Source organism: Vipera ursinii (genome assembly GCF_947247035.1).
Source record: "Vipera ursinii genome assembly, chromosome: 3".
Taxonomy (NCBI): domain Eukaryota; kingdom Metazoa; phylum Chordata; class Lepidosauria; order Squamata; family Viperidae; genus Vipera; species Vipera ursinii.
The window spans coordinates 1,875,937-1,887,712 of NC_139516.1; the positions used below are offsets into that span (position 1 = coordinate 1,875,937).

General features: G+C 46.6%; 1 protein-coding gene across 1 annotated transcript in view; it reads right to left on the bottom strand.

The window, feature by feature from the left end:
* EFCAB8 (EF-hand calcium binding domain 8) overlaps window positions 1–10,506 on the bottom strand; it is a 51,931-nt gene extending 41,425 nt beyond the window's left edge. Inside the window, exons 1-4 of the mRNA XM_083358219.1 lie at window positions 10,212–10,506; window positions 6,678–6,796; window positions 6,211–6,314; window positions 378–552 (exon numbers count right to left, since the gene is read on the bottom strand). Coding sequence (XP_083214345.1) covers window positions 378–552; window positions 6,211–6,314; window positions 6,678–6,796; window positions 10,212–10,389 — 576 coding nt within the window. The 5' untranslated portion in view covers window positions 10,390–10,506. The remainder of the gene's footprint in view (window positions 1–377; window positions 553–6,210; window positions 6,315–6,677; window positions 6,797–10,211) is intronic.
* Window positions 10,507–11,776: the final 1,270 nt, after the last annotated feature.

The window sequence follows — 11,776 nt, forward strand, 5'->3', positions numbered from 1 at the left end:
TAATGCCTCCTTAAGTAACACCAGCTGCCTGCAATTATTGCAGGTTCGCGTCCCACCAGGCTCAAGGTTGACTCAGCCTTCCATCCTTCCGAGGTAGGTAAAATGAGGACCCAGATTATTGGGGGCAATTAAGCTGACTTTGTAATAATGCCGCTTGGGGGGGCCGAAACCCCTAATAAGCAGGCAGATACATAGAATGAAGGCTACTGCTAAGCTTGTAAGCTGCCCTGAGTCTTCGGAGAAGGGCGGGATATAAAAGGAATTAAAATAAAATAAAAATAAAATAAAAATCCCCCAATGCTAAAGGATACCAGACGGGCTTCTTCAGGGGATCCTGGACACCCCCACCCTCCCCCATAAGAAACTGAGTCACCTACATATACCGTCCGGAGCATCTTAAAGGCGTCGCTCCAGTAATGCAGAATCCCGTCTCTGCTCACGGTCAGGAATCGTCCCGAAGGAGATCGGCTGCTACTCTTCCACGATTTCTCCATCATGCCCCGAGTTTGGCTTGGGAAAAACTGGATCCGGACGATGTCCTCCGAGTGGGACCTGTGGGAAGGACAGTGAGGAAGGGGGGGGTGGTAATCAGCCCATAAAAGGGGCATCTCTTTAGGTCCCAGAGATGCTTTTTCAGGAGGCAACTGGAATTTCTTGCTTTCATTTGAAGATGTTTCTCTTCTCATCCCAGAAGCTTCTTCAGGTTCTGACTGGAAGGTGGGGAAGGGAAGGATTTATACTCCTTGCAGAGAGCTGGTCATTTGCACTCTTTCAGAGAGCCGTTGAGGCCACCTGGAGGTTTACCTGTGTCCTCAGCTATGCTTTTTCAGGAGGCAACTGGACTTTCTTGTTTTTCTCTTTGAAGACGTTTCGCTTCTCATCCAAGAAGCTTCCTCAGGTTCTGACTGGATGGTGGGCAATGGAAGGATTTATACTCCTTGCAGACAGCTGGGGATTTGCATTTTTTTAGAGAGTCCTTGAGGTCACCATGAGGTGGGGAATGGAAGGACATAGAAAACCTCTAAATCAGAGGTCTCCATCCCTTCTCAACTGGCGGACCGGAGGGAAAGGGAGGGGGAAGCAATTTATGCGTACACGCGTGCACACACACAAACAGAGCTGCGAGCACATGTGATGCAAATGGAGTGGAGCTAGCACCCGCATGACACTCACTAGCACTGCCCCGTTATTGCTGCGGGGGCATTAGCGCCACCCCGTTTTCACCGCACGGTGCCCCGTTTTTGCCACGCCCCACCCCCGTTTGCATAGCAGCGACACTAGTGTGAGTAAGGGTGACTGCATGCACACATGTGTGTGCATCGGCCAGCATGTCCCGTGGCCCGGTGGCCAGCAGGCCATGGTCCAGTAATGGGCCACAGCCCACAGGTTGGGGACCCCTGCTCTAAATGGCCTGAACGACGCTCTAAAAGAAGGCAAGTGACCAGCAGTCTGCAAGGAGTATAAATCCTTCCCTTTTCCACCATCCAGTCAGAACCTGAGGAAGCTTCTCGGATGAGAAGCGAAACGTCTTCAAAGAGAAAAGCCAAGAAAATCCATTTGCCTGGCGGGGAATGGAAGGATTTATATTCTTTGTAGTCATCCGGTCGTTAGTACTCTTTCTGAGAGCGATTGGGGCCACTTGGGCTTTATTTGTATCCTGTACCCAAGTGGCCGCAACAGCTCTCAGGAAGAGTACTAATGACCAGATGACTACAAAGAATATAAATCCTTCCATTCCCCATCATCCGGTCAGAAGTGAAGAAGCTTCTTGGATGGGAAGCGAAATGAGAAACGAAAGTCCAGTTGCCTCGTGAAAAAAGCACCTTTGGGATGGTCCTACATGTTTCTTCTCTCTTTTCCAGAATTATGTACGTTCAATCCAAGACCAGTTTCAGAAGCTGCCCACCCCATACGAGGAGAAAGGATTGGGGAGGAGGTGTAGAGGTGGCGAATCACTTCATGCCTCCCTGTTTTGAGGACTTTGCGGTCCTCCAAAGAACGCCCTTTGTCTTTTAAATGCAGATGGACCGCTGAATCTTATCCCAGATGGGTTTGTTCTCCTGTGTTGTTTCTGCGCTTGTGAAGGGATCGTTTTGTTTCCCCAGCGTACATGTGCAGATCAAGGACTCTCTAAAAGGAGGCAAAGGGCCAGCTGTCTGCAAGGAATATATAAATCCTTCCATTCCCCCACCCTCCAGTCAGAACTGAAGAAGCTTCTGCAATCCTTTAAGCTGTAAAAAGGTTAAACCTTTTTGGATTAAAATTTGGTGGAACATGCAAAAGATATTCAAGAAAAGGATAAAGTTTTGTCCGCAACTGTTTTTACTGGGCATTATTACTGATACTACTGTTGTGGACACTAAGCTGATGTTGAATTTAATTACGGCAGAGAGACTTTTAGTAGCGCAATATTGGAAGAAGGAAGAACTGCCGACTATAGAAGAATGGACTTTAAAAGTTTCCAATCTGGCGGAAATGGCAAAGATCTCAGCGTACTTGAAAGATCAGTCGCAACAGAGATATATTGTGGAGTGGAGAAGATGGATTGATTATATCCAGAATAAATATGGGACTAAAAAGTTTCATCTAGCATTTGAATAAGTATTGATGTGATATTTAAATTGCTTGTAGTTATTTTATAAGAGTTAAAGTGCGATAGATTTAATATTTTATTGTTGTTTGCATAAGGTAGATTATGATTGTTTGTATTTTTATACCCTGTATTGAGCTCTGGGAAGTCGGGGAGGGGGGAGGGGGAGGGGAGGGAGGTGTTGGGGAGGGCTGGGGAGAGGGGAGGGGGTTGGGAGGGGTTTTGTCTTTTAAAAAAATGTATTGTAAAACTTTTCAATAAAAAAAGAAGCTTCTGCAATGAAAAGCGAAACATCCATGTCTAGAGGAAAGAGAATCTCCATAGTCTCTCTGGGTTCTTTTCAACTGGCATCATAGAGGATCACATGGGGGCAGGGGGAAAGAGAGCTAGACGAAGATTTCCACCCTGTGCAGATAAGTCCTCAACTTATGACTACAATTGGGAGTGGAATTTCAATCGTAAGTCGAGTCACCACGTGGACAGATTTGATTTTATGAGCAGCCTGATAGCAATCACGAAGCAAAGGATGTGGTTGTTGAAGTGAATCCAGCTTCCCAAATGGACTTTTTTTGCCCTAAAACTGCCCCCCCTAAAAAAAATGGTCCACAATGAAGCAGCTGCAGAATGTTTCAATCTGTCGAATGTCAGCCGGTTGCCCAGTGTCCGAATTGCACAACGGCGGGACAGCGAGGGTGATGTGACGCACAAGTACAGAACGTAAAGCAATTTTTCAGAGGCTGTCGTAACTTTGTCGTTAAACAAACGGGCGTAAGTCAAGGGCTAACTTTAGCAAGCTCACCACCTGAAATAGCAGTTGTCCTTGATTTACGACAGCTCATTTAGTGACCATTCAAGGTTACAACAGGGAGTTGTGACCGCTTTTCACTCTTACAAACGTTGTAGCATCCTGGTCTGCTCCAGCCTACGTCCGTCCCAGTTTGCTTCAAGGACAACCTCTTTTATCTTTTTAAATCAATAGGCTGTAAAAAACCAAGCCAAATTTATTTCCAGTTCCAAATAATAAATAAGTCCTTCAAACAAAAAAGCAGCAGAATATTTTCCTTAACAAAAATAAATGATTCAAACCTCAAACAAGAGTCAAACAGGAAGATTAGCAAGAACAGACCAGGATTTCCTTTGGAGTCCTACGAAAAGTTGCCTTCAGCAACCAGCACTGCTCACACCTCCCCCTTTTATTAGCAGCCCCAAGGCATGGCTTCTCGATGCCTTCTCCTCCTTTCACTGAGTTGCCTCATAGACTTCCTCTGCTCTGCTCTGCTCAACTGCCTTCTGCTTCTAGCACAGTGGTGGCGAACCTATGGCACGGGTACCAGAGGCGGCACTCAGAGCTCTTTCTTTGGGCACCCGGGCCATGCCCCGGAGGTGGCAACTGTCCCTCTTCAGGTAAAGGTAAAGGTAAAGGCAAAGGTTCCCCCGCACATGCGTGCTAGTCGTTTCCGACTCTAGGGGCCGGTGCTCATCTCTGTTTCAAAGCCGAAGAGCCAGCGCTTGTCAGAGGACGTCTCCGTGGTCATGTGGCTGGCATGACTAGATGCCAAAGGCGCACGGAACGCTGTTACCTTCCCACCGGAGTGGTCCCTATTTTTCTGCTTGCATTTTTATGTGCTTTCGAACTGCTAGGTTGGCAGAAGCTGGGACGAGTAACAGGCGCTCCCTCTGCTACGCGGCACTCGGGATTCGACCCACCAAACTGCCGACCTTCTGATGGACAAGCTTAGCGTCCTAATCCACTGAGCCACCGCGTCCCTGTCCCTCTTCAACTAGCCACCTAATTTTCCGGGGTCCCACATGGCTGAATGCATCCCAGCATGGCTGGTTTCCCTCCGCCTCCATCCCGTCCCTCCTGGCCTCGCATGCTCTCCTTTTCCCAGGCACGACCCACTGCATCAACTCCTCAGCTGTTGGCTGACCATCCATCTTGGAGGCAGCTTCTTTGAACTGCTGGCGATGGGCTGCGGAGTCCCAGAGTGCACCTGTCGAGGGGCCGGCAGGCTGTGGCTACTGATGGAGACCATTGGCCCCCATGCGCTCGCTGGCCTCTGTGTGCAGGGCCGATGGTGTCTGGCAGCAGCTGCCCCAGCCCTTGCCTTGCCCCGTGGCAATGGCACCCCCACCCTGCCTCACCTCACCCCACAGGATGAGTCTCCTGCCTACCGCCCCACCTACCAGAGACCTCCTGGAGCTCCCCCAACCCTGCCCTCCCCCTGTCCCTCCCCTCGGGTGACATTGAGGTGACCACACCCACCTTGGCCACACCCACCCAATCTTCCATGACCACCACAGCCACACTCACCTGGCACCCAGCGATAAATAAGTGGGTTTGGGGTTGCAGTTTGGGCATTCGGTCTCTAAAAGGTTCGCCATCACTGTTCTAGCGTCTCTAAACAGATTCAGCTGTGACTCCTCTGAGTCTGAACCCTCCTCCTCACACAGCTGAGCCTCATAACGAACATGACTGGAGGGGCCAGGCTCTTCCTCCGACTGAGAGTCCTGCAATCCATCAGAGCCTCCCTCCGACACCGAAGGTTCTCCAAACCCCTCCTCCTCCTTCTCCTCGTCAGATCCGTTGGACTCAGCTGCTGGGAGCACAGGCTGTCACGGAATCACAACACATCCCCCCACGGGTCATGTGATCAAAATTAAAATGCTTGGCAACTGGCAGTTATTCGTGACGGTTGCAGTGTCCCCGGGTCATGTGATCACCTTTGGACAAGCAAAGTCAATGGGGAAGCTGTATTCATTTGACAACCGTGTTACTAACTTAACTACTTAACAAGTGTGGCAAGGAAAGGCATAAAACAGGGCAAAGCTCACTTAACGACAAAATTTTGGGGCTCAGTTGTGGTCACAAGTGGAGGACTACCTGTACTTTAAGCCCTGTGGACCCAGGTCAGGGGTCTCCAGTGGCTTTTCACAGTTGACCAGCAATCCTAATTATCCTCAGCCTAAATGTTATCCTTGGAACATCTACCTTGTGATGTTCCAGCAAAGAGCTGGAAACAAGATCTTGGCGGGGGGGGGAGGAAGAATGGAGGATGGAGGAAGAAGAAGAAGAAAGAAGAAAGGAGGAGAAAAAGAAGGAAGGAAAAGAAAGGAGAGATAAGGAGGAGAAGGGAGAAGGGGAGAAGGAGGAGGAGAAGGAAGAAGGGAGGAGAAGGAGGAGGATGAGAAGAGAGAAGGAGGAGGAGGAGGAGGAGGAGGAGGGGAAGATGGAGAAGGGAGGAGGAGGAGGAGGAGGATGGTCTCTGAGCTTGATTTTCTTGCAGACGTTTCATGACCCAGGTAGGGAACATCATCAGTGCTAGAAGGGAGGGGGGTTCAGGAGGAAGAGGAGAAGGAGGAGAAGGAGGAGGAGGAGGAGAAGAGGGAGAAGAAGGAGAAGGAGAAGGAGGAGGAGGAGGAGGAGGAGGAGGAGGAGGAGGAGGAGGAGGAGGAGGAGAAGGAGAAGGAGAAGAAGAAGAAGAAGAAGAAGAAGAAGAAGAAGAAGAAGAAGAAGAAGAAGAAGAAGAAGAAGAAGAAGAAGAAGAAGAAGAAGAAGAAGAAGAAGAAGAAGAAGAAGAAAGTTGTTCATGGAGGCCACCCCCAAAGGCTCCCCTTACACTGAGACAGTTTTCATGTTGGTCTGGAACTCCGGAAGCCACTTGCTCTTCAGCATGTCGTCCTTCCCACGGTATTCCCGAAGCATGTAATTCAGGTACTCCTCCTGCAAGGAGATGCTCCCTCGGGTTAGGCCACCTGTGTTCCAGGTGTTTTGGGAAGAGTAACTCAAAAATATCTTTCACTTGAAAGAACCCTCAAGCTATGATCCAGTTCCGGGGAGAGGGAGCTGAGGAAGGGGAAGGAAGTTATTTATTATTTATTTATTTATTAATTTAATTTATATGAAGAATGAAGAATGGTGCCAAGAAACAAAGGGGAAATCAAGACGAGGGGCTTTGTAGTCCAAGACACCTGGTGGGCCTCCATTTGGAGGAGATGGTGGCAACCTACCGTGATGATCCAGCCCTCTTTGCAAGGGCTGGGGAAAAGTGGGGATGGGGATTTATGGTCAAAAGGAGGTCCCTACCCAGTCCACAGAGCCATCACAGTTGGCGTCCACCTTCATGAAAATGACATCCACATCTTCATCAGAAAGTTCGCCCAGGATCTTCTTGATCGCTTTACGGAACCGTTCCATATCAAGTCCTAACAAGAACCAAAAACAGAGGCCATCAAATCCGTCCCAAAGGTGCATCTTTTTTCAGGAGGCAACTGGACTCTTGTTTTTCTCTTTGAATACGTTTCGCTAAGGTATTTGCTAAGGTTTTGGCTAATAGACTGATGAGGGTTCTGCAACAGGTGATTCATGGGGACCAAACGGGGTTTATCAGTGGTAGGCAAATGAAAAATAATGTGAGGCATATAGTTGATGTGTTAGAGTTTTTGGAAAGGAACAACCAGATCCCTGCGGCGCTAATTTTTCTAGATGCTGAAAAAGCTTTTGATCAATTGAATTGGCAATTTTTGATGAAAGTTTTAGACAAAACAAATTTTGGGGAAAATTTTTTACAACCGATTAGGGCATTATATCAAAAACAAACTGCCCGAATTATAGTTAATAATAGTCTGACAGAAGCATGTAATATTGAGAAGGGCACAAGGCAAGGGTGTCCGTTATCGCCCTTGTTATTTGTGTTAACATTAGAGATATTATTGGTTAAAATACGGAATTCGGAAAAAATTAAGGGGATACAAATTAGAGATCAGGATTATAGATTGAGAGCATTTGCAGATGATCTGGTTGTTACAGTGACCCAGCCAGAGAACTCTGTTGTGGACCTGATGGAGATAATAACACAATACGGGAAGGTTTCTGGATTTAAAGTTAATATACAGAAAACCAAAATTCTGGCCAAAAATATGACAGTTTCGCAAAAGGCTCTCTTAGAAGGATTAACTGGATTTGAGATTGTTAAAAGGGTTAAATATTTGGGGGTGCTTTTGTCGCCCTCTAATACAAAGTTATATAAAAATAATTATGAAAAATTATGGGGGAAAATTCAAAAAGAATTGGAGAGTTGGGAAAAATTGCAATTGTCTTTGTTGGGACGGATCGCAGCAGTGAAAATGAATGTCCTGCCTAAATTTTTATTTTTATTTCAAATGATACCGATTCTTAAGAAAGATTCTAATTTGGAGGAATGGCAGCGAGGTATCAATAAATTTGTTTGGGCAGGGAAAAGACCACGAGTTAAACTTAAGATTATGCAGGATACTCGTGAGAGAGGTGGTCTTAAAATGCCTAATCTTAAACTATATTATGAAGCTGCTGCATTAGTAGGAATAAGTGATTGGATTAATTTGACACAAGAGAGATTATTAAATCTTGAGGGCCACGATTTGTTGTTTGGCTGGCATGCATATTTGTTGTATGACAAGAAGGTAGACAACGTGTTTAGAGTGCATATTTTAAGACAGGCATTGTTGAGAGTTTGGAAGAAGTATAGACATAAGCTAGATTGTAAGATACCACTGTGGGCAATTCCAAAACACGCAATAGAAAATATACATGCTGGATTCAAACATGATGTGACTACGTACAAGGAGATCCTAAGCTTGGAAAGAAATGTTTGGTGTTTGAAATCATATAGCCTCTTGCGAGAAGAGAAGGTTGTTCAAAATTGGTTTCAATATACTCAGCTACGGGCCAGGTGGAAAGAAGACCAGAAAAATGGATTTACAATGACTGATGAAAATTTGATAAAGCAAATCAGAAATCAGGGACCAGCACATATTAAACGGATATATCTTGCGTTGATAGAGATTGACTCAGAAACAGAACTTGTTAAGGATTGTATGATAAAATGGGCCCAAAACATCCAGGAAGTTATTACAATGGACACGTGGGGAAAGATTTGGGTGAGGAATGTAAAATTTACACAAGCTCAAAATCTAAGAGAGAATTTTTACAAAATGTTTTATAGATGGCATTTAGATCCTAAAAAGCTTGCAAGTATGTATCCGAATTATCAGCCTAAATGTTGGAGGTGCGGTGATGAAGACGGAACATATTTTCACATATGGTGGACTTGTAAAAAGGTTAAGGCTTTTTGGATAAAAGTCTGGTGGAACATGCAGAAGATTTTTAAACAGAGGATAAAGTTTTGTCCGCAACTTTTTTTGTTGGGAATAATTACAGATGCTACAGTTGTGGACACTAAGTTGATGCTGAATTTAATTACGGCAGCAAGACTTTTGATAGGTCAGTACTGGAAGAAAGAGGAACTGCCGACCATAGAAGAGTGGACTTTAAAGGTTTCCGACCTGGCTGAGATGGCGAAGATTTCGGCCTATTTGAAAGATCACTCGCAAGAACGCTATATTATGGAATGAGTTTATCCAGAACAAGTATAGGGTTAAGAAATTTCATGTAGCATTTGAATAAGTCTTCTTTCTTTTTTTCTTTTTCTATTTTGGTTTTTCTATATATATGTAATATTACTAAGGTTTGTTTTATCCTATATAAGCTAGAGAGTGATGGATTTTAGAGTTTATGGTTGTTAGTATATGGTTGTTTATGATTGTTTTTTTTATATATACCTTGTATTTAGCTCTGGGAAGTCGGGGGGGGAGGGGGGGAGGGGGGAGAGGTAGGGGGGAGGGAGAAGGGAGGGGGAGGGGGGATTTTTAAAGAAAAAATTGTATGTTAAAACTTTTCAATGAATACGTTTCGCTTCTCATCCAAGAAGCTTGTTCAGGTTCTGACTGGATGGTGGGGAATGGAAGGATTTATACTCCTTGCAGACAGCTGGGGATTTACATTTTTTAAGAGAGTCCTTGAGGCCACCTGGAGGTTTATCTGTGTCCTCAGGATTGTCTGAGTGGTGCAAATGAGGGTGGAGCCTTCTTGGAACTGTTGAAACGACTGTGTTGTAGACTGGAGAAAGATGACAACCCCCTTCACAAACGCAGGGTGCAACATGGGAGAACAAACCCATCAGGACAAGAGTCAGCGGTCCATCTGCATTTGAAAGACAAAGGCCACTTTTTTGAGGACAGCAAAGTCCACATTTTGGACCAAGAGGACCGCTGGTTGGAAAGAGGGTCCAAGAGGCCATGTAGCTCAAAACTGAACAGCCCTCCCTCAACCAGTATATGACACTATCTCTCTCCAGTCTACAACATGGTCCTTTCAACAGTTCCAAGGAGGCTCCACCCCCATTTGCACCACTCAGGTGACCCTGAGGACACAGACAAACCTCCAGGTGGCCTCAAGGACTCTCTAAAAAAATGCAAATGACCAGCTGTCTGCAAGGAGTATAAATCCTTCCATTCCCCACACTCCAATCAGAACCTGAAGAAGCTTCTTGGGTGAGAAGCAAAATGCCTTCAAGGGAAAACCAAGAAAGTCCAGTTGCCTCCTGGAAAAAAAAAGCACCTTTCGGACAACCATGACCTGGAGGATTGAGCATCTCCATGGAGAAGAAGCCATCAAACTCATTCTTGGTGTCTCTAGGACTGGGAGAAGATCTCAAGTGGTTGTGTGGTCTTCAAAGCCCCAGGCAAGACCCCCTCTTTCCCCCACCAGACAGAGCCACGGTGGAGTGAGGACCCTCCTCACCTTCTCCATCCACATCTGCCTCTCGGAAGGTGCGCTCCAACTTTTGTAAGTGGTCGTAGTTGATCTGCTCCTCCAGATGTTTGCAGCGGGCTTCGTCGTAAACATCTGCAAACTTCATCAAGTGCCGATGGGACGAACACAGGCGCCCCGCCTTGCTCAGTATGCCAGGAAGCCTCATCTGTGTGAAGGATCAGAACATCCGTAGCCCTTGACCTATGACCACAATTGACCACCCCAAAATTTCTGTTGCTAAGCGAGACATTCGTTAACTGAGTTTTCGCCCCGTTTGACGACCTGCCTTGCCTCGGTTCTTAAGCGAACTGCTGCAGTTGTTAAGGTAGTCACATGGTTAAATAAATCTGGATCTCACTTGTCAGAAGGTTGCAAAAATGGATCAGGTGACCCCTCCCCCCTGGGATACTGCAACTGTCATAAATCCAAGTCAGTTGCCAAGCGTCGGAATTTTTGTCACATGACCCTGGGGGAGGCTGCAACGGTCATACGTGTGAAAAACGGCCATGAGTCACTTTTTTCCAGTGCTAAATGAAACATTGTAAGTCGGGGACTAAGGGTACAGGTAGCTCTCAAGTTACAACCACGATGTCCTGGTTCCGACAGATGAAACTCTTCCAGGCATTGTTTACCTTAAAGGAACTTTTATTTGAGTAGCAGAATATCAGCACTTACATATAATCGGAGCCAAAAGCTGAATCCCCGCCCCCCTGGGCACCTAGTATCAAAGCACAATTCCCTCCTCCAATGAACAGTCATAAATCACATCCCCCAATCAGGCTTCCTCTCTGTTCTGTCCCAGCATACGTACGTCTTTGTTACTTCACAAAGACTTACCCCTCTTTCAACCAGTAGGCTGGAAAACCAACCCCTTTTATTTGAGTTACAGACCTGATAATTGTCCCAAAAGCAAAACGGGGCACAAGTCAAACAGGAAATACTTCACAGGCAAGGCAATCAGAACCTGATCCTGTGAAACTGGAGTCCTTTGCCAACGGTTGCCTTCAGCAACCAGCACCGCCCACACCTTCCCTCTTTATTATGCAGCCCCAAGGTGTGGCTTCTCCATGCTTTCTCCTCCACCCTTGGAGTCGCCCCATTGCCTCCCTCTGTCCTGCTCTTGTTGCCTGTCTGCGTTTGCCAGCATCTATGATGTCTTCCAGCTGTGAGTCCTCAGAGTCTGACTCGGCTTCCCAGCACAGCTGGGTCTCAGCCTGAGCACGAGTGGAGGGGCCAGGCTCTTCAACCGATTGTAAGTCTGGGAGCTCCTCAGAGCCTTCCTCTGACTCTGATGGCTCTCCAGGCCCCTCCTCCTCCTCCTCTCATTCCTCAGACTCAGCTCCCAGGTCCACTGGCTGGCACAGAATCACAACACTCTCCAGCTCTCCAGCCCGCCAATTCTTTATCAGCGCTGGGCTCAGTAACCTTGATTCTCACGCTAACTTTCGTGTTATGTCTAGCTGGACTCTCACATCCCCCCACTCCCAGCATCATCTAACTCTAAAAGTGAAAGGGAAAAGATGGCTATATTTCCATCTGTTGTCAATGCAAAA